Source organism: Saccostrea echinata, unplaced genomic scaffold (assembly GCF_033153115.1).
Source record: "Saccostrea echinata isolate AGI-Se365-2 ecotype Australia unplaced genomic scaffold, CSIRO_AGI_Sech_v1 ptg000001l, whole genome shotgun sequence".
In the NCBI taxonomy this organism is placed as follows: Eukaryota; Metazoa; Mollusca; class Bivalvia; order Ostreida; family Ostreidae; genus Saccostrea; species Saccostrea echinata.
Genome location: NW_026889750.1, coordinates 10,850,792 through 10,876,918, shown reverse-complemented (window position 1 = coordinate 10,876,918; position 26,127 = coordinate 10,850,792). Strand labels below are relative to the sequence as shown.

At 34.1% G+C, this 26,127-nt stretch overlaps 3 protein-coding genes across 3 annotated transcripts in view; 1 reads left to right on the top strand and 2 right to left on the bottom strand.

Moving 5' to 3' along the window:
• The window catches only part of LOC133185150 (contactin-like), a 17,470-nt gene extending 5,874 nt beyond the window's left edge, over nucleotides 1-11,596 (top strand). Inside the window, exons 9-21 of the mRNA XM_061320211.1 lie at nucleotides 2,510-2,803; nucleotides 3,043-3,206; nucleotides 3,332-3,458; nucleotides 3,721-3,885; nucleotides 3,992-4,138; nucleotides 4,240-4,334; nucleotides 4,483-4,566; nucleotides 4,685-4,832; nucleotides 5,109-5,230; nucleotides 5,383-5,569; nucleotides 5,666-5,781; nucleotides 10,398-10,572; nucleotides 10,925-11,596. Coding sequence (XP_061176195.1) covers nucleotides 2,510-2,803; nucleotides 3,043-3,206; nucleotides 3,332-3,458; nucleotides 3,721-3,885; nucleotides 3,992-4,138; nucleotides 4,240-4,334; nucleotides 4,483-4,566; nucleotides 4,685-4,832; nucleotides 5,109-5,230; nucleotides 5,383-5,569; nucleotides 5,666-5,781; nucleotides 10,398-10,572; nucleotides 10,925-11,061 — 1,961 coding nt within the window. The 3' untranslated portion in view covers nucleotides 11,062-11,596. The remainder of the gene's footprint in view (nucleotides 1-2,509; nucleotides 2,804-3,042; nucleotides 3,207-3,331; nucleotides 3,459-3,720; nucleotides 3,886-3,991; nucleotides 4,139-4,239; nucleotides 4,335-4,482; nucleotides 4,567-4,684; nucleotides 4,833-5,108; nucleotides 5,231-5,382; nucleotides 5,570-5,665; nucleotides 5,782-10,397; nucleotides 10,573-10,924) is intronic.
• Nucleotides 1-26,127, bottom strand: part of LOC133185180 (zinc phosphodiesterase ELAC protein 1-like) — a 295,055-nt gene that overhangs the window by 140,219 nt on the left and 128,709 nt on the right. The gene's annotated exons all lie outside the window — the stretch shown is intronic.
• Nucleotides 11,256-26,127, bottom strand: part of LOC133185162 (uncharacterized) — a 27,204-nt gene continuing 12,332 nt past the window's right edge. Inside the window, exons 5-21 of the mRNA XM_061320220.1 lie at nucleotides 24,858-24,931; nucleotides 23,885-23,993; nucleotides 22,167-22,191; nucleotides 21,869-21,935; nucleotides 21,218-21,303; nucleotides 20,784-20,928; nucleotides 20,515-20,571; nucleotides 19,987-20,081; nucleotides 18,145-18,194; nucleotides 17,039-17,998; nucleotides 16,716-16,843; nucleotides 14,661-14,807; nucleotides 14,425-14,517; nucleotides 13,243-13,350; nucleotides 11,625-11,662; nucleotides 11,512-11,528; nucleotides 11,256-11,422 (exon numbers count right to left, since the gene is read on the bottom strand). Coding sequence (XP_061176204.1) covers nucleotides 11,256-11,422; nucleotides 11,512-11,528; nucleotides 11,625-11,662; nucleotides 13,243-13,350; nucleotides 14,425-14,517; nucleotides 14,661-14,807; nucleotides 16,716-16,843; nucleotides 17,039-17,998; nucleotides 18,145-18,194; nucleotides 19,987-20,081; nucleotides 20,515-20,571; nucleotides 20,784-20,928; nucleotides 21,218-21,303; nucleotides 21,869-21,935; nucleotides 22,167-22,191; nucleotides 23,885-23,993; nucleotides 24,858-24,931 — 2,366 coding nt within the window. The remainder of the gene's footprint in view (nucleotides 11,423-11,511; nucleotides 11,529-11,624; nucleotides 11,663-13,242; nucleotides 13,351-14,424; nucleotides 14,518-14,660; nucleotides 14,808-16,715; nucleotides 16,844-17,038; nucleotides 17,999-18,144; nucleotides 18,195-19,986; nucleotides 20,082-20,514; nucleotides 20,572-20,783; nucleotides 20,929-21,217; nucleotides 21,304-21,868; nucleotides 21,936-22,166; nucleotides 22,192-23,884; nucleotides 23,994-24,857; nucleotides 24,932-26,127) is intronic.

Sequence of the window (26,127 nt, the reverse complement as noted above, 5' to 3'; positions counted from 1 at the left end):
GTTTTCGATAAACGGCAAGGATCCCCCTCTCCTTCTTTTAAAAGGGAAAATGATTATTAATTAATAGCAATATTTTTCTCTTAAACTCGAGAGTTCACACAGGATGAAATTACACCATTCAGTCGACGAAATGGTAAACTGAATGGTCACTGAATAGATCCTTTCCCGTGACGTTTCCGTGATCTTTCATTTACCATTCAGTCGACTGAATGGCAGATACATTTCAGTTATCTTTCAGTTGTATCTTCTTATTGAATAATCGCTGATTTTTTAACTAAGAAATTTTATTTCACGTTTTCTTATTACAATGGTAATTAATTAATCTATTTTCGAATTAAAAAAAATGAAAAAGTGAATGTAAGATAAAAAAAATTCTTGCAGAAAGCCAGGATCTAACCGCGTCCTCCCGCTTGGTAGTCTGTGACCTTATCTATTAGGGCACGGCGGCTTGATGAATATATGATTTAAAATCACTAAATTTGTAGAAATCGAATTGGGACGACCAGTTCACCTGTTGTATCGAGGAGCTGGGCAATGTGTATATATCTTGTATAGTTACATTTTGTATATTCTATGTTAATTGCGTTTTTTGGGGCAGACTAATTAATTACACATCTATTATCGGGATGACAATTTTCAGCGACGGGCACCTGTTTTTGTTTTTTTTTTTCCAAAGAAACTTTACCTTGGAAAACGTTGTTATTTCTCTACAGATCTAGAAAATTATGTAAAATAATTCTAAAACAATATCTTTTAAAAAGCTAAAATATCATGCGATTTTAACAATTAAGAAACAAAATTTACAATATTAAGTTTCTTCCACAAGAGGCAGAAATAAAAAATTCTGTTTCGTCTTTCACTACGAGATATTTCCATGAAAACTAACTGCATTATACATGTTATATACTGTGTTAGATGGACATAAAAATAATGAACAAGATGTGTTTGTGAAACACTATGCACCCGGCGGCAACAAAGTTCGAAAAAGCTATTTTTAGCATATAGGTCACAGTCAAGGTCACAAGGTCATTGACCTTGATGTCATTTGAAAGAACTTAATGAGTGGAGTATGCATACCAAATATGAAGTCTCTCTCTCTCATGGTTCAAAAGTTATGGTGAAGGTTAAAGTTGACAACAGACAGACAGGACAAAAACAACATGCGCCCCCAATCTATCGATCCGGGCGCATAAAAACTATATAAGAGCTGAAAAAAAGAAAACTTTTTTTCTTGTTTATATTAAGTATTTTGACCGCTATCCTCGATTTTTTTCAGATTGACTGATTGATTATTCATTTAACAACTTATTAAATTAAATTTTATCGCTGATTTAGAGATTTTACAGAAAGAAAAAAAAGACAATTCTATTAATTAAATTCTGATAAGAATATTTCATCATTATTTTTCATCATTTGAATAATTTTTTTTCTATATCAATTTTCATGCAACTAATTAGAAATTCGAAATTTTATGAGTCCATGGTTGAATTGTAATCTTTAATATTAATAAAATTATTTTTAAACATAAATTTAATAGTTAATAATCACAATTTAACATTTTAGTAAACAATATAAGTACAATTGAACATCTAACCATTACCAGTTCTACCTTTCTGAATTTTATCACGAGAGAGAGAAAAAAAAAACACTTAAAGATGTGAGTAATTTTATTTTAAAAATGTTAAGAAATAATTACTGATAAAATAATGAAAAGCCGAAGAAAAGGTCGTTGAATTACTACTGAAAGGTCACTGAAAGATGACGGAAAAGTCACTGAAAGGCGACTGACAGACGACGGAAAGGCCACTGAAATGCGACTGAAAGACAACGGAAAGGTCAATGAAAGATAACTGAAATGTGTCCGCTGAATGGTGACTGAAAGGTACCTGAATTGTGGCTGAAAGATAACTGAAAGGTCACTGAATGTACCTGCCATTCAGTGAGTGAATGGCCACTGAAAAGTCACTGAAAGCCGCCTTCCAATTTTAAATGAAAGGTTTTGTTTCTTCCTGTGCAAAAACGCTTGCATGAAGCGTTGATTCATTTTGTCCCTGGGTTCATAAAAGTGGGATGGCAAAATTTTATGCAGAAGTTTAGGGCTTTTTAAACAAATCTTGTCAAAACCTACAAGCGAGATAGCTAGCTACAGATTGTCAAATTTATAGGCAAGAATTCTTTGTAGCGCAAAGTTTTCTTTGAATCATAGAGCATGAAGTAGGGAAATGACCAAAATTTTAATTGATCTCTTTCTCAATGGCAAAAACTTTAAAAAGGATCATGTTCATAAAATTTTATAATCTGAGTATATATGCGTGTATGTTGATTAAAAAATTGCTCTAAAATAGATTTTTCTCCGGAATTCTGATTCTCATTATGGGTAAATCGCTCGACAAATCTACATAATCTTTTTTATTTAAATACCCAAAATGCACCGTACAAAATATTATGTTCCGCATTTCCAATGCAATTGCATGCATTCAAGAACCCACGGTTAACTTGTGTACTTCAGCATTTATGCCAACATTTGTGAAGGAGCCCTTAAAGGATAAAATGTTTGGGGTCATTGGAGGAAACATCACTTACCTCTGCAATCCAGAAGCCGCGCCGACCCCAACGTACTCATGGCTTAAAAACAATGTAGATCTTGGACTGAGTCCTGGAGACACCACGTCCCGGATCCGGATGTTACAGAACGGGAACCTGTTAATCACGAACATCAATCTGGGGGATGCTGGGTATTACACATGTAGGGCTGAGAATATGTTCGGCTCGGCTTCCAGTATAGGATCCCTACAAATAGCAGGTATTCATCGACAATCATTCTGGGTAATGGTGTCTTTTCTTTTTACAAAACAATAAACCCTTCCTAATGTGTGGCAGTCAGGTGTTTCATTAGTTGGTAGCCAAATATAATAGGCCATTTTCAAAAAATAGATCTTGAGAATAAAGTACTACTTTTTGCTTTATGAACTATAAGAAAATATCCTTAATTATGCTTAGAGCATTTTTCTTTCTACACATTTTACAATGTTATCCTTCCAGATCAGGTTGTAATAAGTCTTCCCCCAGTTAACGTTCAAGTGACAGTAAATCAGACCGCCTTTTTGAGATGTCAGGCTTCGTACAGTCCTATACAGGATGTCATCTACACCTGGCTATTCAATGGCGAAATTATCGATGTGAAAAATAATCTGTTCTACAAACAGGTATGATTCTCATAAACAATAAAACCTACAAAATAAAATTCATACGTTCTTCTATAATTATATTTTATAAATCTCTTCCCCTCTCCCTCTCTTTCTCTATATATGCATATATTACTGTAATACAGGGTGAATCACAATCTCTTACTGGGCTCTTTGTCATGGCTGTTCAGTTTAAGCATAGCGGAAAGTACACGTGTAGAGCACAGGCAACACAAGAAAGCTTCGAGGCTTGGGCTTTTCTCACAGTCATAGGTTGGTGAAAGAAGTATTATGTGTTATTGGAGCAACCCAAATGAATTTAAGCTTTTGGTATAAATAATATAAATGGTTGTATGGGGCCCTTAAAGAAATGAGGATAAATATTTTTATTTACTAATATTATTGACAAATACAGATGTCAAGTATCGGGTAGGACATAAATCTTATTTCTGCCAGAAGCATTTTAAAAACTTCTGTTTCTGTCATGTAAACATACAAGTCATTCAACGGTCTTTTACTGTGTTTTCACCTTCAGGTCCGCCAGGTGAACCTGCAGGTGTGTTTGCGATTCAAAGCAGTATTGGAAGTTCTTCCCTACGATTGTCTTGGACCGTAGGAGCTTCTAACGGTGCCAATATCCTATTTCACACCGTTGAAGCTTTACCTATAGCATCTAACGAGTGGTTTATTGCCATTGATCGTAAGTTTGTAATATTACATGGGTTTATTTTACATAATTATAACATTTTTTTAGAGTACAAACATGAATGACTAAAATCTGGTAACAAAAAATATTGCATTTGCAGATGTTGCTGATATTTCGTCCATCATACCTGGTGGGGATCCAAACAAGCGTGTTGTTGAAGTCATTGGATTAAATCCCGGAAGTGGATACCGCTTCCGTGTATTTTCCTCGAACAGTTACGGAGTTGGACCGGGCAGTAGACCGTCCGGTATAAAGACTTACTGAACAGCATTGCAACATTGGCAAGTGTATAATTAAAAATAAGTGAGGGACTATTTACATACTCTAAAAAACTGCGTTTCTTTTCAGACGTGTATACAACAAGAAATGGACCGCCAACTCACCCGCCAAGTCACGTGGGTGGCGGATACGGAAGTGTGGGAGACTTGACAATCAACTGGATGGTAATTATAAGTAATCAATATATCAGAACTCTGTTATGCAAAACTTACAACACTTTGCTTCAAAATTGTGTACGACCACCTCTTATTCGGTATCGCCATTTTTTATGGATATGGATTCAAGTAAGGATTGTTCGCCTGTTTTTAATAGCCCTTACAGGAACATCAGTTTGGGGGACCAGGTATTGGCTATTTCGTTTACTTTCGTAGGAACCTCACAGAAACCTGGACTAAAGTATGTATAACTGTATTCTTCATTTATCTTCTACAGTATGGGTTTTCCATAGATCTTCAAGAAATTTGCTATTGTCCTTTAAAACTTCTGTACTTGACTCCACATATTACTCTTTCAGGTGACCCTCGTCGGGAATGTGGGACAGTACGTCACCCAAGTTGGGGCCGATAATTATTATTTGCTATATGACGTCATGATACAACCATATAATGACTACGGTTCTGGACCTAACTCCAGTGTCAGTACAATCTATTCTGCAGAGGAAAGTAAGTTCTGATTAGTACTGTCACCTGCTTGTGGCTACTTTGAAAATTTAGAAATGATTCTTAGACCGTTTTTAATCAACATCTCAGCAAACCCGTAAACTGTACAATTAAAGAAAAAAATTGATTACGCAAAACAAACGTAGTATTTTGAATATAAATCCATAGAAATCATCATTAAGAACACTTAATGGACTTAATCTCTTGCAAACACTTGCAAGTAAATTTCTGTTTCAAAACATCAAATTATAGACTGATCATTTAGTATTTTCACTGCAGTTCCAACTGTGTCAGTCACAAATGTTCAAGCATACCCATACAATTCTACCGCGCTGATGGTGACTTGGGATCCAATTCCGGATACTCGCGAGTCAATGAAAGGAAAATTGCTTGGATATCAAGTAAGTTTTAATTAGGTCCTGACCAAAAAAAAAAAAAACAAAAAAAACCCCACGATATCTAAAAGTTCCATATTATGTGGACTTCGCATTAAGGAGAGGTGGATTCAAGAAAAGAACATGCATTATGTTAACTCAATCATTCTGTGCGCTAGGTGAATTACTGGGAGAGGTTCACTGAAGATCCTATCATGAATTCCATCAGCTGGCGCGGGCAAATGGCTAGCGGTGTTGTGATTGGTCTGTTGCCAGACACGTGGTACACAGTCAATCTGCAGGCACTAAATATGGCGGGAATGAGTCAGATAAGTGAAACCGATTATCAACTTACCTTGAAAATGGGTATGTTGCAAGTCATTATAATTATTTTTAATCAGCTAAGAAAAAATCTTGCGATGTGGTATATGAGTGAGGGAAATGATATTTTTTATTTTATAGCGCCACGCTTGTATCCTACGGAGATTCATGTGGGTTCCCATGGCTCTCAGAGTGTTTATGTAACTTGGCGAGGGGTTACCACTGGTATAAATGAGGAACCAATCCAAGGATACATTGTGAGTATACAAAATTGATTTACTCTCAAAAAGGAAAGAGTGTCAAAATTCGGCTTGTGAATAAACAAATCTGAAACTCCAAATGTGGATGATTGCATATCACTTTGACTATCTTCTTGAGAAGAACATTTCAATATTTTCCAAAGAGCTGCTCCCTGTTATGGTATTATGGCTCCTATTTGTAAATGTTACAGCTTGTCTCCCTATTGTGACTCCATACTAGCTCCAAGGACCAGTATTTGAACGTAAGACCGCGGAACATTAACTGGCAAAATTGGAAATATGCAGCTTCCGTCATTTCCATCTGTTGCAGTCAAAACGTTTAATGATGGACAATGAAATGGGCGGGTACAATTTGACACGGACGTCCGAGAAAACATTGGATTGAAATTCTAGTTTGAAATTAATTTTCAATCCACCTCAGATAACTCTAGAATGCACGGTGTTACTCAGAAGACAAATAATTTCAATTTCGGAGATAGTTGAAATTGATATAAATCAGAATTTTCTGTCCAGTGTTTTAAAAGAAATATAAAGGAACAAATATTTGATTTCTGTTAGGTATGTGCATGTGTTTGCTGGGGGGGGGGGGATCTCAGAAATAAATAAGAAAGTTTTTTGTAGTTTGGACTACCCCTCCCTGTTTTTGTTTTTCAAACATTTTTCAGTGAAGACAAAACAAAATAAAAAAAAGCTCTTGTCATCCTAGAAATAAATAAATTCTGTCATGTGAAGGCATGATCTAACTTCACAATTTTTGACAGCCCCTCCCCCCTTCTGGAATCAAATGACCGTCCCCTGAAAAAATAATCTCTGTCTTCTATTACTTTTACGTGTCCTTAAAATTATAGGTTAAAAAACCCATATAAATATGAATTTCAAACAACAGGTATTTCGGAATTGAAATTATTTGTCATTTGGATAATACATTCACACTTTACGTTTGAAAACCAGCTCAGGTGGATTGAAAATGAATTTCAAACTAGAATTTCAATCCAATGTTTTCTCGGACGTCCGTGTCAAATTGTACCCGCCCATTTCATTGTCTATCATTAAATGTTTTGACTCAACAGATGGAAATGGTGTATGCTGCATATTTCCAATTTTGCCAGTTAATGTTCCGCGGTCTTAATTTAATGCTTGCAAATCAACTAGACAAGTTATAGCGTATTTCTTACTGAGTAGATCCTATGCAAAACGTTTACCCCTTACTATGGCTCCAACCCAATCCTGAGGGTCATGTTTTAATCTGACATTTTCATTTTTTCTGGATTAGTGGTCTTGAGAAGAATTTTTCAATTACATATACCTACTTTAAAAAATTAAAATACTTGATCTTGACCTATAAATTTCGCTGAAGGCCATTGCACATTATCCAAGGTCACTCTGAGCCAAGTACGAGACGTGCTGGACTAAGGGTAGAGAAATCTACTAATGTACTGGCACCCTCCCCAGTTCCCTTTGTAACCCCATCCTATCCCCAGGGGACCGTGATTATGACAATTTGAAATGGAAACCTGCATAACAATTTTATTTTTGATCCTGCCGTTCTTGAGAATTTTTTAAAAAAGATTTTTGTTATACATAAATATTCCCATGTATAAATGAGACCTCCTATCTGTTTTGGTCCAACCGTTGCACCAAGAACCACCATGATTTAAAACAAGAGGCCCAAGGGCCTTGAATCGCTCTACTGATAAACTGTATAACCTATCACTTCTATTTGAAGCCTCGAAGTATCCTGTATATTTAGATAAACCCTTGAAATTCCAATTCACACTCTGAGAACCCAGATGATTATAAGCCAATTAGGACCTGAGAGTTGGTCATGGTGACCTACTTATCACTTGTCATTCTCTGAGGACCCATCAACTAAGTTTGATGATTCTAAGCCAATTAATACCTAAAATATTTTTTAAAATTATAACCATAAAATTTTATAAGTAGGTCAAAGTGACCTACTTTTCAGTTGTACTCCAAGGACCCAAGATGCATCAACTCACAAAGTTTGATGATTCTAAGCCAATCAGTACCTGAAATATTTAATTAAAGCCAAAAATTTTCAAAAGTAGGTCATGGTGACCTACTTTTCAGTTGTTGTATTCCAAGTACCCAAGATACATCAACTGACAAAGTTTGATGATTCTTAGCCAGTTAGTACCCAAATATTTAATTAATGCCATAAATTTTCAAAAGTAGGTCACCGTGACCTACTTTTCAGTCGACCTACTCTGAGGACCCAAGATGCATCAACTAACAAAGTTTGATGATTCTAAGCCAATTAGTACCTGAAATATTTAATTAAAGCCATAAATTTTCAAAAGTAGGTCACCGTGACCTACTTTTCAACTGACAAAGTTTGATGATTCAGAGCCAATTAGTACCTGAAATATTTAATTATAGTCATATAAAGTGAAAAGTAGGTCACGGTGACCTACTTTTCAGTTGACCTTTTTTGAAGACCCAAGATGCATCAACTTACAAAGTTTTATGATCATAGGCCTTAAAATGTCCAAATTATGTCTCTAAAACGCTTTGAAATCGAATGCCTGCAAAGTATAAATATGTTTTATGGCCCCAAGATGCATCATCTTACAAGATTTAATGATTCTAAACCTCTCGGTATTCGAATTAATGACCTTAATTGTTTTGAAAAAGATAAGCCATAAAGTTCAAAAAGTAGGTCAAGGTGATCTACTTTTTAGTTGACGTACTTTGAAGACCCAAGATACATCAGCTGACAAAGTTTGATGATCATAGGCCTTAAGGACATTGGCAAGGTTCCTGGTTATCGTATAGAATTTTTCAAGAACTCTTGAGTAGGTTTAATTGTACTAAACAGGCTATATTCTGGATTGTTTAACCTACCAAGCCAGCCTTCTTTTTTAGATTTTGTCAAATCTGTGTTTTTGCAATTCTCAGTGCATTTCCTATGTAAAATGTTGATAAAAAGGAGCTACATAATTTTTTACCATAATATTTCTTCAAAACCAACTTATTTCATACAGTTTTTGTATTATATACATTATTGCATCTTCATTTACTATGACTTCTAGATATTTTGGCTGAAAATGTATATATAGAAACAAGACAAGGTCATACCGGCACCGATCTTTATTTTCAAGTTACTTCCCTTAACAGCTATGATTACATATTATTCATAATGGTGAAGATAGTCAGACTGGTTGATTATTCTATCATTTAATTGACTGAATTGATTGAAACACATTGTCATAAAAATATTGGCACAGATTTGTTTTAATTTTTATTCATAGTTACTAAATGCTGCTTCCTTCATACAACCTAGGAACTGATCTCAGTTGGTCTACCTTTCAGCATATGTCACATCTTTGCCCTTCCTAGCATACCGAGTATAACTAAGGTAAATGACGACCTGTTGGCTCTTTGTCCTCTGAATACATTGTACAACAAAGCCATTACTACTTTTCTTTCTTGCTGTATAGAAGATTTTACCCGTTGAAGGAAGTTCACGTGCTTTTGTTTTCCTCTGTAACGTTCGCTTTATTCGTTTCACTGCTTAGAGAATTCTACACAGGAGATCACTCTCAATCACTATTTATAAGTGAAAAAACCCATGTATTAAACCTTTTTTCTCTCCGGAAAACCCTGACTTGCCAATGTCCTTAAATTGTTCAAAATATGCCTCTAAATCATTTTGAAAAAGAATGGCCGCAAAATTTAAAAAGTAGGTCACCGTGACCTAATTTTGAGTCAACATGATATGATGTCCTTAGATGCATCAACTGACAAGATTTGATGATCCTAGTCCTTATAGTAAGCAAAATATCAACATTTTAATAAAATGTAATTTTTGGTCAACTTTGAAGTGACCTTGAGACCATGCCCTTTGCCCAAGGGTAAATCCCCCTGCAAATTTTAATCTACAACATATCCTCATCCTTTTGTGTAAGTTTATCGATAATCTGCCCAGTGGTTCTTGAGAAGATTTTTTAGCAACCAGTACTTTTGTTTCTATTTTCCTAATTATCTCCCCTTGTTTAAGGGTCACAACCCTAGTTTTAGTACAAAAGGGAGCCCTTGGGCCAAGGATACCCTGTGACAAATTTGACAATAATTGGCAAAGGGGTTCTTGAGTTATGGCCCATATTCTTAAAAGTTTACGCACACCGCACACGGCACAAATGGCCATAGCATTAGCTCTTTGAGCCTTTGGCTCAGAAGAGATAAAAAAAATCAAATATAAAATACATGAAGTGCTTTCACATTGGAGCCATAATTTAAATAATACACAGTAATTAACCCCCAGTCCAGACGGAAACTTTAAATTTATTTTTGTTTTTTCTGTGCACATCCTCCTTGTTATGAATTGTAATTATGTACTCCTGTTAAATCTGTTAAATCTCTCTTGACACCAACATCATAATTGTTATATTTTCACCATATATACTTGGGGGTAATGAAACACAAAAAAACATTTTTTGTTCTAAGTTTATTTTTTATTTTTCTACATAAACACTCACAAACTGAAGTTACATTGGTAATGAAATATTAAACTTCACTTCATGAATATTTCATATGTTAAAAGAATTATTTTTAAATTACATGTCTAATTAAATAAATAAACAAATAAACAGCTTCGTTACTGGTTGGATGGAGATGACATAAGAACAGCAACAGATGTGCGTGTGACCAAGGTAGACAATGCCATTATTTATGGAATTCAGAAGAACTACCTCTACCGACTAAGGGTGCTTGGCTTTAGTACTGGTGGGGATGGAACACTGAGTGAACTTATCTACTTCACACTAGGTGAGATCAACTTAACAGAGCATTTTAACACACATAAGCCTTTCTACACAAAATTTCTGTGAGAAAATGTGTTTGCTAACACTCTAACATATACCCTGTCTGAACTACTGTACTACTCTGTGAACATAAAGTAAACACGCATATAACAAAGTGCCAGGGACTGATGTTGCTTCATTATAAACGTAATTCGTTATAGCCGTTAGGTTTACAATAAGTTTCAAAGCCACAGGGAATGAAAATCAATTCACTATAAGCATTTTCACTATAAGCGTGTTTAACTGTATATTTGCTGTAAAGTAAAGAGTATATTTCTTTACATGATTATAATGAGTGTCCAATCTTTGGTTGTTAGGTGGGCGGATTGCTGCAGTAGACCAATCTGTTACCGAAGTGAAGGCCACAGCAAACAAGTTTCAAATGTGCAACTTTCTAAGTGCTGTCATTGGCATAATACATATTGTTTTACAACAATTCCATTGTTCAGGATGAATCATGACACATTCAAGAATATGTTCAATTTTCATGTCATAATATTTTTACACAGATTCATGTTTGTTTCATCATCCTAACAAGTGATATGTTCCCACATCAATAATTTCATGGATACATGTACAAGTTTTAAATTCCTTTTATCTGTACATTTCATCATTGTATTGTCTGTATCTGCAGTGAAGTACACCACCTCAGATGCATACAGTTGTAGTAACTACATTATTTGGCTGATGTCCTGACTGAGCAAAATCATAGCTATTTAATAAATCATCATCAATTTGTGATGAAATGTTGAGGTCTGGATGTAGGTCAATGGATCTCTCATAGAGGTCAAGGTCATTAGAATGTGTGCTGAGGTCTATAATTTAGAGAGAAAGCATTGTCATTGTAATTATTTTTCAGAAGAAACTTTGTACTGTATGAATGTATTTTATTTTTATGACTTACCAAATGAGGAAGATTTCCTGAAAAATGAAAAATAATACAGTGTAATAAATGAAGCTTTTCTGATAACAAATACATAAAACTTCAATTGTGTGATATTTAGGGTTTTTTTGTACCTTGACAGCAGTTTGTCTTTCCTTTTCCTTTGTTTTGTCTGAAATTGAAACAAAATTTTATGAGGTATAAGAAATTTCTATACTATACTATACTTGCACAGCTGTAACTATATTTAAATTTCAGATCAAGATATGGACATCTTGGAAGAAGTTTCTTTGTTTTTGTATAAAATGAAGTACACACACTCTCTCTCTCTCAGAGTTTAATGCATGTGGAGCACCCAAATGATTTATTTTAATTTACGCAGGTAGTTTGTGTAGTATCTAGCATTTAAAATATTAAACATGTGAAGATGGTAAAATTAAGAAAATATTGAAGATATACAGAAGATCTCATTTAAATATATGTTATATACAAACATAGGTAATCAAAGAGTACGAAGCTCACCTCGACGAAGGTTATCTATAAGTAAGGCAAATCTCACATCATATTTTTTCTAGTTAGTTTTCATCCCAAGATCAATATCCATACAAGTTTGGTTTAAGAAGGACTTATAGTTACTTGGAAATAGACTTGCTAATAAAAATTTTAACCTGTTTACTAATCAAGAAAATTTTGGTCAGTTCCAACATCCAAAGCAAGTCTGGAAGTTTTCATCCTTAGATGCATCATCCGAGCAAGTTTGATCATAACATGCCATAATATTATATAGCTACTCCAAAAACATTACCCTGGTCACTCATGTGGAAAATATACGTCAGATTCAGAATTCAAAACAAGTCTGAAAGTGTCCATCCTAAGAAACATCATCCATGCTAATTTGATTAAAACCGGGCTAAAATTCACTCATCTGGAAAATCTAGGTCAGATTCAGCATCCGAAGCAAGTGTGGTAGTACCCATCCCTAGATGCATCATCCCTGCAAGTTTGGTTCAGGTAGGGCTTATAGTTACTTAGGATGGAACTGCTCCAAAAACTTTAACCTGGTCACTCAACTGGAAAATCTAGGTCAGATCCAGCATCCAAAGCAAGTGTGGTAGTGTCCATCCCTAGATGCATCATCCATGCAAGTTTGGTCCAGGTAGGGCTTATAGTTATTTGGAAATGGATCTGCTCCAAAAACCTTAACCTGGTCACTCATCTGGAAAGTCTAGATCAGATTCAGCATCCGAAGCAAGGGTAGTAGTTTCCATCCCTAGATGCATCATCCCTGCAAGTTTGGTCCAGGTAGGGCTTATAGTTACTTGGGAATAGACCTGCTCCAAAAACTTTAACCTGGTCACTCATCTGGAAAATCTAGGTCAGATCCAGCATCAGAAGCAAGTGTGGTAGTGTCCATCCCTAGATGCATCATCCCTGCAAGTTTGGTCCAGGTAGGGCTTATAGTTACTTGGGAATAGACCTGCTCCAAAAACTTTAACCTGGTCACTCATCTGGAAAATCTAGGTCAGATCCAGCATCAGAAGCAAGTGTGGTAGTGTCCATCCCTAGATGCATCATCCATGCATGTTTGGTCCAGGTAGGGCTTATAGTTACTTGGGAATGGATCTGCTCCTAAAACTTTAACCGGGATGCCGATGCTAACGCCGACGCCAACGCCCTGGGTATAGCATAAGCTCATCTCGACTTGGTCGAGGTGAGCTAATAAAAGTACTTTTTCAAGCCTCTAAAACCAACCTTTCCTTGACTTCTGTCAGATGGTAATGTTGATGATGATGAGGATTTGTGGATCCTGGAATACAGTTGGTCATCTATGTGGTCTGTTAGATTTGTACCTTTCTCTGTCTGTAAATTCACAAACACAATGAGAAAACACATAAATATTATCAGAGGTTTTGATAGAACTAGTCTTAAGGTTGCGATTGAACTTAAATGTAATGGTTTTGATAGAACTAGTCTTAAGGTTGCGATTGAACTTAAATGTAATATATTTTTAGTTAACAGTAACAGAACTGTGCAACTGTGATCTTTTTTTTAAAACTTGTAATAAGTTTTACTCCAATCAGACCAAAATTGTAGGTGTATTAGTATTTTGAATGAAGAAGTCTAGTTTAGTAACCATTCAAACCATCAGATTCAAAATTTGATATAAAGAATTAAATACCTATATGTAGTTAAATATATGTTGAAATTTTATTTAAAATAGAAAAAAATGTAAGAGGAGTAGCAGTTTGAAAGAAATTACAAATTATTTTAAGTAGCTACGGCAACACTGCTGATTTCTTGGAAATTTTTGACCTCATATTGTGGCCCCTTCCTTTTCCAGGGGTCATAATTTGAACATGAATCTATATTACAAGAAGATGCTAGCATATCAATATGACTGATCATGACTGAGCTGCTCTTCATCAGAAGTTTTTTAAAGATTTTTCCCTATATGTTTCCTTGAAAAAAAATTTGATCCCCTATTGTGGTCCAGCCTTACCCTCTTGGGGCCATGATTTGAAGAAACTTAAATCTACAATTTCACTTAAGTTTCATCTTTTCTGGCCTAGTAGTTCTTGAGATAAAGATTTTTAAATGGGGTCATTTACGAAATGCTTATTTTGATCAATAAATTTGGTTGAAGGCCATTGCACATTCTTTACCTAAAGGCACTCTGTGAGTGAAGTATGGGCCAAATTAGCAAAGGGAAGAGACAGTATACTCTGAACAAGTAATTATAGCTGCTGAACAGAAGAACAGAAGAATGAACAAACTAATCACTATAGGTTGTCAACAGAACAGGGCAATAATTAACTAGGTTTAAGCAAGGAACTAGATATATTTTGTTACAATGAAGTGACTCATTATATCAAGCAAGTTAACTCAAAATAGACAACATGGTAGAAAAGTACATATAACTATGACCTCATGTACCTCCACATTGTCCATACTCTCCTGTTCCATGACTGATGACTTTGGACTAAGGTGAGGCCTCCACATGTGTAACATAGACTGCACAAAGTTACTCTAAAAAACAAAACAAGAGATCATAGTGAACATTCTCTTTAAAATCTGTTGAAATTTCAGAGATAACAAATTTCTTCTATTTTTCCAATTTATATTAATTTTATATTATTTTCAATATCACCCTCGTATAACTACATATCTACCATGGCGCCCTCCCTCAGCATTTCCTCTTGTTCTTGCTTTTGCCTCTGATAGCGGATCATTCTTTCTCTTTCTTTTCTGTTTCTAGAAACTTTTAATAAAAGTTCTTTTTCTAAGCCCTGTCTCCGTTTTCTGTTACTTTCAAACATCTACAAAGAACGTGTTAAAAAAAACCATTGGTTTCAAATTATTCCAGTAAATATAATACAAGAAATTTAATTAACACCCAGTCTGATGACAAACACACACAAATACATACAAAGTTTTGAAGACCATCAGATGTATCAGGGTCTTGACTCAAGGACATAGTTTAAGTTCAAGAACACTGAGCAATGAGATAATGAAATCCTAACCAATCTCTATCTTTCAAACTCTTCATTGGAACTAATTTGAGCATGTTATTACTAATGACCTAAAAGTGTGTAATGACCTTGACTCAGGTTAATATATCAAAGATCAAGGTCATTTTGATAAGCCTATATAGTGATGACAGCTTTTAACCAGGTAAGGGAGGAAACATTTTGAAAAAAATCTCGTTAATACAGTAAAACATGCTTATAACGAAGTGCCAGGAATGGGTGAAATTGCTTCATTATGAACGAAATTGGTTATATCTGTTAGCTTCACAATATGTTTAAAACCAACGGGGAATGAAAATCTTCCCTATAAGCGTCAATTCATAATAAATGTGTTTGCTATAAGCATGTTTTACTGTACTCTTTATATATTGGTGCATGTAAAATAATTAACATAGTACAGCATAATTTAGGAACTGGTCTCTAAAAGTAGTTCTGGGTCAAAGAACGAGTGCACTTATGGGCCCCGGTAAAATGTGAAAAAATGAAGAATCAAATTAAGCATAATTTTTCATCTCAGATCATTAATTGATATCTAAACCATAAGATTCAACAAATTTTATCGGTGAAATTCATGAATATACAAAGAGCAAAGCCTTACAAAGTGGTAGGGGTCAGCCGACATTCATAATTTTCTATAGTAAATCGAGGACGGTCATTCATTTCAAAGCTTTTGTTTACTGTAAAGCCTAACATTGTACAAACTTGTGCGAACCACAAAAAGCGCATTATACATTTATTAAACTTGTGTGAAAGTAGGAAATTTGTACAAGATTAGGCTTGTACTTAAAAAACTAAAAATGTATGAAAAGTTCAATGTTTTTTCCTATAACAAACGAGAGCTATTTACATGTATGACCTTTGTTGAACCCACCCGTGGAATAAATTATTTAAAATACCGGTAGTCATGCGAGTTCTACCCAGGTAAATATTCCTCAAAGGTGCTCACCGTAAAAGATAGCCACGTTCTGTATCATTATATCGAAGTCGTGCCGCATAGAGAAGTTTGTATGTATTTGGTTTTATGAACACGGGAGGGTTAGGAGAGTTTAGTGTCGTTAAAATGTCATCATACATAAAAACGTCAAACATTTTAAACATTCATGCAAGACAATGGTACCGGTAATGAAAGCTACCTAAATACACATTTTTTCATTTCAAAATTTAAAAGAACTAATGTTGATACTTACTGTATTATTTCAAATGCAAGCGTGCAAATTTCTTAGTTTGAACACTATGGCTACAGGCATATATACAACTTCGATTTTTTTTTCTCAGGTTAAATAGCGCAAGATTGTCATTCGGAAAACGCGCCTGTCAATGATCCACCATCAGATTGTTCAAGTTTCCAATTTAAATGTCTCCTCCCCTTGATTTAAATAAACGAAACTCAAAATAGGTTTGGTACGACTTTTCCAGATTTGGGGTATCTATAGGCATGTAAAAATCTTCATTTGTTTCAAATCCATGCTGATTTAGGTGACGTTTTTATGTGATTTTAATTAGAAATATCCACTTGTGTTTAATAATTACCAAAAAAGAACAATTTGGTAATATCTTCTAAAGTAAAATGGCACTGAAAAAGGGCCCATTAAGCATTGCTTAAGTGTACTTGTCCTTTGTGCCAGTGAAAACTGGGACTTGCCTATAAATGTCATTTATTTTTCACAAAAACATTCAGTTCTACCTATTTTATTTTACCTCTTGTCTAAGCTTTTCTGCTTCCCTGGCTTGTTTCTTTTTCTTCTCATCCAAAACTTTTTGAAGTCTTTGAGTTGTTTCCCAGTTTTTCATGGACTCTAAAGTGTCTTCAAGCTCTTTCCTTCTTTCTGAAATATAATTCAACTTCTCTGTTTACAAATATATTTAACCTTTTTAAAAAAAATAAATAAATAAAAAAAACACATCAGGTACAATCTTCTTGAGAAAACATTTGGATACTTGGACTCACATCTCTTGGTATAATTCTTCGATGTTTTCAGATGAATCTTGTACTTGCATTACCTTCTTTGATATCAACTAACCTGTTTCGTGTAGTTTTTCTTCCCTAAGTTGCTGGATCTCTTCCAATAGTTTAAGCTTTTCTTCTCCTGTATCTAAATCACCTCTTTTCATGGATGTCATCTCTTTGCTCTTTAGTTTGAGTGATGTTTTCCTAGAATCGATCAACTCAGGTTCATCCTCTACAAACTGCACAACCTTTGCTTCTTTCCCTTTCTTTCTTCTGTTGTTGTTGGAATTTCTTCTTTTCATAACTGGACTCCTGTCTTCAATAGAGAAAGCATCAACCCCTGCTCTTCTTTCCTTTTCTATCCTTCTCAATGAATGACTTTTTATTTGCATAGTTTGTAATGAATTACTTTTCATCTGTATCTTCTTGGCCAGATTGGCATCATTTTCATCATCCTCTGTGTTTTCTGTTAGCTGTTTTACTAAGTCCTCCATTGAGGCCCTTTCTTTGCTAACAGTTCCCAAAGGTGTGTTTGAATTAACCTCAAAATGTGGTACAGGAATTTCTATAAAAGTATCTTCAATGTCTGCTTCAGTATTTCTAGTCAGGTCCTCATTACTCTGAGAATCACTGGAATTTTTCCTCTGTTGAGCAGGAGTGTCATTTGGAAATAGGTGTGAGGGAACTGAGAGATAGTCTAAGGGACTTGAGTTGCTTTCAACTTTCTCAGGTGTGTAATCAGAATTAAATGAATCATGTCTGTCCAACTTCTTTTTCTGGTGAGAAGAAGTGTTATTTTGATGCTGATTTGGGACAGTTAAGTAATCCATGGATTTAGAAGGGACTGTTTCAGGGTCTTTATTCTGTCCTTGGTTATTTTGATCATAAATTTCTTTTTCTTCCTTCCCTACAATGCAGACATTGTCTTCTGCATCAGTGTCTTCCACGGCTTCTTGTTTCTGGAAGGATCGACCAGATATCCTCTTCTGTTTCCATCTGAGTCTAGCCAATTCTGCCAGTATCAATTCAGTTTCTGAAAAGTATCCATCAATATTTGATTATTTATCAACAGATTTCAGTAAAATGATCAGTATTACTAGTGCATGTATGGGTATATTTTTCACCAACAAATTTCAGTAAAATGAAATTACAGAAAGTATCATTTTCAAACTGACATACCCATTTCTGATTCTGCACCTCTTAAAGTCCAGTTGTCCAATTCTAGAACACTTTTCAGAAGACAGGTTAGATAATATACATGAAGAATAAATCCAAAAATTTTTTTTTAAAATTTTAAAATTGTGTATTGAAAATTCATTTTCTATATAGAAATTGAAGACTCTCCAAACTCAGCATATGCAATTTAACCCCCATCCTCCCTTTTTTTTATATTATATCTTTCAAAATATGTATAATTGATACATGTATATACATCTGAACTGTAAAATAATCTAAAATAATATGCATGTAGTATGGATATTAAATATTGTGCTGAGTGTATTACAGCTTTTGCATGATAATTCTCTACAAAACATTCTCAACTCTCCAGATATGAGTAGTATAAACAATGTTAGTACAAACCCATACCAAAGAGTCTATAGCATTAGTGAATACACCATACTTAATCAATTAATTATATTCTTAGTTTGTGAAATGGTTCATTCTGCCTTCAGCACTTTCAAAATCCATTAAAAACAGTCATCAATCAAAAACAAAGCATGTTAAAAGTTTCTTATTTTATTATAAAAATAAAACTCTAAAGCTAGTGCATTACACCATACAACCATGATCACAATTTAAAGACCAAAAACACTTTGACGACATATTTCATTCAACCTTCAGTTTAAGGTCTGACAACACGTTGCTCAAATATCTCTTTTGTATCTCCTCATGATATACAATAAACTAATCATAATTATCATTGTCTTGTGATTTTAAACTGTTTTCAAATTGTATAAGCAGATAAAGGCACCAAATACTTGATATTGGCAATGCTAGTAATTTCCAATAGGATTATATAGTAAATAGCATCCTCTGGTATCTTGCACAAATGCCTGGTGAGGTACCTTAATTTTTTGTGGGAGGAAACTTCTTAAAGAAGCGTATATACTCACCTATAAGTCAGTTGTATTTTTTAAGCTTAAATTAGACGGATCGACCTGCTAAAATACCAATCTTTTTATAACTCGCATATAAGTCGGATAAAGAGTTCTGGACCAAAGTTTATCTCCCAAAAAACCGACTTATAGGTGAGTATATACGGTACCAATACTTCAACGACAAATTCTCCGAAAAAATTATAGATCATTGAGGAACGTGTCGTCAGACCTTAAAGCATTATGTAGGTTAGTACTTTGAAATTATTTTCAAGCTAGAAATAAATTTTATTTCATAATCAATATTGAAAATAAGAACTGTTCTAATGAAAATGAATTGCACAACAATTATGTGTAAAAAGAGAGTTAGTAATACACATTGTCAAAAGAGTGATTTCTACGAGGGTTTCTTTTAATTGAATCTAGAACATTAAAAAAAATTTTTAAATTCCACACCCAAGTTCCAATTAATATAGTTACATTAACTTATGGAGTGGGATCGAGGCATGCAATTTGTGCATCTACATGTACAGGAACGTCCCTTGTTAGTATTGAATAATATTAATAAGTCAATTAAATGCACACCTTGGAAATTAATGCATATCCTTTTAAAAACATATGTGTAAGCCTTACTTTTACAAGCCTACTGACTTTCTGGTAGTCTATTTCCTGTGATAAAAGAAATCAAAAGTGATTGATAATTGCAACAGAGGTCAGGTGACATTCAGTTTACACATAACAGTCAGTGCTAAATGTAAATAAATACAAGTATCTGGAATCAAACAGAAAATGTAAAACAAAATTTCAATCATTACATGCAGTTTGAATTAATTAATATTAAACTATCATTTGTCATCAGAATTGGTCTTAGGATCCCATATCTAACACAGCAGTGTTTTCATCCCCCGAATCATCCGAGTCATACCTCCCACTTCCTGAGGGTAGGGTCTCTAACTGTGCCTTTGTTACCTGGGTCTTTGGTTTGCTTGGCTCCCCAGCAGCAGCAAACAGAGGAAGACCCTGCAAAGTTGGACAGTCTACAATTTTTAGATCCTTTAAGAGACTAAGAGTGCTCTCCCTTTCTACTGAGAAGTTAGACTGGGAGAATTAAATCACCTGAATGTTTAAATATCAAATTTTTAAGAGATTGTATTTAACAGCTTGCTCTAGGAAGGCAATTCATCATTAACCATACACAAAAATGATGGATTAATTTGTTAGATTGTTCAAGATGGGATATAAAGTTTTGAACAATAACAGGAGAAATATGTATCTCATTACACATCCTTATCAGTGGTGAATACAAATTGATTATATTTTGTGAATAAGAAATTGATACTGCTTTGCAAGATTAAAGTTATTCAAATACAAGTGATCTACAGCACTAATAATTCCACAAAATCTAAGCTACATTAATAACATTTATTTCTAAATATTTTGAAAGAAGGCATACCACTCCTTTTCTGATAACAAGATTCAGTTCCTTGCTGCTCTTTAACGCCACAATTGCCTGAAAAATAGATTTTTGTCCTGATTTTCAACAGAGTCCAAAACCCAAATACACATTTTTTGCATCAAATACTCTTGTCAGCTAATAACACAATAAAAATTTTTAACAAAATTTAAACAAAATCATAACATCCATACACATTTAAGTTTCAATAATTAAGCATTTTATTACAGTCACCTATGTGAAGAAATGACTGGATAAGGTTGGTTTACCTCTTGGTGGGAGATGTTGAGAAAGCTGGTACCATTAACACTAACAATTTGATCCCCTGCCTCTATTCCCACCTCTGCCCCCATTGATCCTGGGTTGACATGTTCAACAAATATGCCTCTGTAGTTGGATGGTCCACTTACTATTCTGCAACACAGTTAGGAAAGTTTACTGTCTGTACCACAAATTGTATGCAGCTGTTGCTGTTCAGTGTTTAATTTACTGTAGTTGACTAATTATCATTATCATTGCAAAACTCATTCCTTGCCTAAGATTTGCTTCTGACATCTGACATGCAGATCAGAGCCAATAAATCACAATTTTAAGGATCCATTCAGTAATAAAACTATCACATGTACATGTTCCAAGTTAAAAAAGGTTGATTATAAGCTGTTACAAGAGAACCTTTCACAATATAATAGGTGATACACTGTACCTGCAACCAAGGGAAGGGGATTGTCTCAGATTCACAAACAGCTTCACTTCTTCTGCTTTCTCCTCCCGTCCTCTCAGTAAATGTTCCTATCAAAACAAACACTGGTTACATTTGTCTTTCGAAACTAGCAAACAGCTAAAAGAAACTCTCAAAATATACTTAAAGATAACTAGTAAATCTGTGAGATACAGTATTTCCATGAGTTTACTCTAAATACTGTGTAATCACTCATTTTTTTGGGGGGGGGGGGGTAATTTTCATTGTTTTAGAGGTATGAGGAGACTCCAAATTCATGTCCACCACAAAATTTAATATGTCGTGTACTTACAGTAAAACTCTGTTATAACGAAGTCGCTGGGACCTGTGAAATTACTTCGCTATATCCATAATTTGTAATATCTGTATAAGGAATTTGTAACATTTATATAGCTGGGGATCCAAAAAAACTTCGCTATATCCGTGAATTTGCAATATCCATGTTTGTACTAAACGAGTTTTACTGTATCCACTCAATAATTCTTCATCCATGAAACCTAATCCCCACGAACCCATAGTTTTCCTGTGACTTTACAGTATTTTACAAGAAATTTTAAGTTATTGATAATAATTACCCCAAATAATATGAAAATTACAAGAAATACATTAACTTACTGAAGCTCCCTTGACACCTTTCAGAGTTTTGTCTACATAGGACCAGGTAAGGGGATCTGTGGCTCGTCTGTAAACAATATACTAGCTTTATATGTATGTACATATTTATCAACCTTATAAGTACAACATGCAGTCAGTCTTTTATTTCTTTCTCTTTAATTATACATTGTGTGTGATTCTTCATTTTAAGACATATTGTTTGAAAGAATACAATTATGAACTATGAATTTAGATATTAATATAGAATACTCTGATTTTCTAGTAATCAAAATCAATACACAAATCTAGGTCCACTTACTCTTTTACAGGCAACATCCCAATATCTGGAAAAAATAAAGAGTAATCAGGAGATATTTAGGAAAGTTTTGTTAAGAATCTTTCTAATCAAGTGAAAATTCCAAGACCTACATGTAAGTTGTTATAAAGAAAAAATGTCTAATTCCAAGTACAGATGGATAAAATCTGTGCTGCTTTACTGGTTTAGATAATTACTATTATTACAAAAAATTCTGACATTTGAAATAGCCAAAATATGAAATAACACGACAAAAACGGGTACAAATGTACCTGTAAAGTGCGAAACGAAACAGAAACAAAACGAAACGAAATCTACCAAAATGAAACAAAACCTACCGAAACGAAACGGGAACCTGTAAAATGCGAAACGAAATAGAAACGAAACCTACCGAAACGAAACAAAACGAAACGAACTCAAAATGAAACCTACCGAAACGAAACGAAACAGAATGTTTTCAAATCAAGGTATATCATTATATATAATGTGTAACTGTACATGGACTATTTTTACTTCATATAAAATTTATATAGTTCAAGCACTTGTTAATATAATATTTAAACACCGATAAATGCTCCCTTCTCTAGTGATGTATTTACTTATACATGCTTATATATACTGTAAATCAACTGCCAGCTACAAATATGCACGAGCATACTATATAATTTCAAAATACTCATTTCAAAATAAGCGTAGTATTCTCTAATTTTTATGTCTTACTTTTATTTTTAGCCTTTAACCATCGAAATACAATAAATTTCTCATAATTGATGTGCTACATGTAAAAGCTTTTCTATTTACGTATCGAAATAAAGTTACTGTACTGTTGTAATGCGAATGTCTTTAAACATAACTTAAAAAAAAAAAAAAAAAAATTGTACATTGAGTTAAATGAAAAAAAGTGCATTGTTGTTATACATATGTGATCAATTATACAAAGCCTAATTATTATTATACTTTTGATTATTGTCGGGTCCAGCTTTTTTTATTTTTATTTGAGAGGTAGTTCCGAGAAGGACCCCCCCCCCTCCTCCTCTGGTGGTTTCAAGGCTTGTTCAAATGATTTGATAAAAATTGAATTTTAATTTCGATAAATGTATGCTTTGAATTTAATTTAAATTTGATGTTGCAGTTTTACTGTACTTTTATTTTTTTTTTAAAAAAAATGCTTATCCTCTGCTTTTAAATTACTGTTTATAAAAGTGTGTGATCTGATATAGTTTGGTGTTGGGCAAAAGCAGATCAAGAATCGCCAGGTCTTAAAATCTGATTTTGAGTATACAAGTATACATACAAATTGATTGTATTAACAAGAACCCGAAAGTGATAACTTGGGTTATATGTATAGGCTTAGTCTTATGTGTTTGTTTTGCACTAAAATGAGCAATATCTATTTAAAAGTGTAATCCATACTTACAAATGTGCACGTTTAGAAACGCACAAAATCTTTTTTATCTTTCACTGCGTATCAAAAGAGACTCGTTACTTATAAAATATACACTATATAATATATTTTAAATCATAATGTTTATATATATATATTTCATTTTTGCTCGATTTTATTTCTGTAGTTTTCATTTCGTTTCGGTAAGTTTCGTTTTGATTTGTTTCGTTTTGTTTCATTTCGGTAGGTTTCATTTCGTTTCGTAAGATTTCGTTGCATATACAAGCTGAACAAGTACATGTACACTATAATCAGTTTTAAATAGAGTTATACTTACTGGTGACCTTGAGCTCGATCTCATCTTGACCTTTGATTAGGTTTAGCACTTCCTCATGGACAGCTTCTGCTATGGTGTAGCCATTAACCCGCACTATTTCATCTCCTACCTGTCAACAGATTTTGTGTATCTTTAAAAAGTATTAAATTTCTTTCACACACAGATTTGGGGATACTTTTTCTTCTCACAAATACAGATATACTTATTGGCCTTGCTTTTCAGATACACAATCAAAGCTCCTTATCTGGAACTCAATGGGACTGAGAAAAAACTTTGAGATATTCAAGATATTGAGGGTAGAATGCTTAAAGAAAAAGTGCTTAGAACTTCCAAATCGCTTCAACATATCCATGGTATACAAGATATCTGTGTTCAAGATACCGAAGTTCAGCTGTATAAACTCATCCCAGAGTTATAACCAATATTATATGTATACAAATCAAAGCTATGATGTTATCTAATAATTTTGTCAGTAATGCTATGTAAATCCAGAATAATTCAAGCATTTCCCATAATGATTGATATATAAAAGCCATTACACTGAGAAATAGCATTTATGGTTATCAACAGTCTCGTCAACATTGAAGTCAACATTTCTACGGTCTATACAATGACCTTGTCAGCAAATACAATCTATCATTAAGTCGAATGCTGACTGACATTTTTCATACTAATTGTTAGGCCGTTAGTTACACACTGAATTTTCTACAGATTTTTCTGTTTGCCCAATCATGACAGAGCACATGGCAGTTGTGACCGGTTGACAGGGGATACTTACTCCTCCATGGCACCTGATCCCAACTCTGATGTTTTTAGAGGTCCATGTTTGCTCTGCTCCTGATTTGTATTGTTTCAATGGATTTCTGAGCTTGATTATTGTTCGCTATCTCCATATTTCATTGGTAATCATTGATCGATCATGACACTAGATATTTGGCATCACTGATGTGACATATTATGGAGTTGTACTCACCCTAAGCCCCTTCTGTTCTGCCTGTGAGCCTGGATTTACATGAGACACAAACACTCCTACTCCATGTTCAAAGCCTACATTGTTAAAAAGAGTATGTCAGTGTATGTTGACTAGACAAATACTCCTACGCCATGTTCAAGGCCTACATTGTAAACAACATGGCACTGCATGATTACTGTGCATGCTCATAGACATTAGTTTGACCACATGGTACATATTTACAATTTTACATGAAGTTTGCAATCAGAAAATATCTGCCAAGTTTTGTAAAAGCTTCGTGAAAGTTCACATTGTTCTAGAAATAAGTCAACTGCAATTTACCATGTGCTAAACAGTGACCAGTGATGCCCTAAGCATTTCACACACTAGTCTACATATTTTAGCAGCACACTGTGAAATCACAATTTTTCATGGGGTTGTTACAATGCAAAATGTAATAACAACACAAAATGTAATAAACTGGGATTATTACATTTTGCATTATTACATTTTGCATCGAGATCAACGCAGAATGTAATAATGCAAAATGTAATAACACGATTTTTGAATTATTACATTTTGCTTTGTTACTTTCTGCGTTGATCTAAACGCAAAATGTAATAATGCTCTTTTTGGTTGTTACATTTTGCATTACTTAATTTTTGTGTTAAGGACAACTCAAAATATAATTGAAACTAGAAATATGTCCATAGACATGAATGCCCCGCCGAGGGTATATTACATGTAGTAATGCAACATTTTAACACAAATTGAGAAATGTGAGGTCAAGGTCAAAGGAAAGGTCAAGGTGAAAAAATATTGATGCAGTTGAATAGCTTACATCAGTATGTATCAGCGTATGAAGTTTGACACTAATTTAAGAAAAGTGAGGTCAAGGTCAAAGGAAAGGTCAAGGTAAAAAAATGTTGATGCAGTTGCATAGCTCTCATCAATATCTATCAGCATATGAAGTTTGATAAAAATATCTTGGATAGTTTCTTTCAAACTGAGCTTTGAACAGAGCTAAATGCAAAGTGTGACGGAAGGACAGACGGAAGATGGACATGACAAACACTATATGCCCCGACCATGTTCATGGCGGGGCATAAAAAATGTAATAAAACAAAATATTGTTTTCTTTTTTCTCTTGTGTTCAATGCGAAACCTCACAAAATTGATTTAAACATATAACAATGTGGAAACTCACTTTACTAAATAGACAGACAGACCTAGGGCTTTAAGACAAACGTTACCGCTTTTACAGACATTACATTAATAGTATATTTTTAAA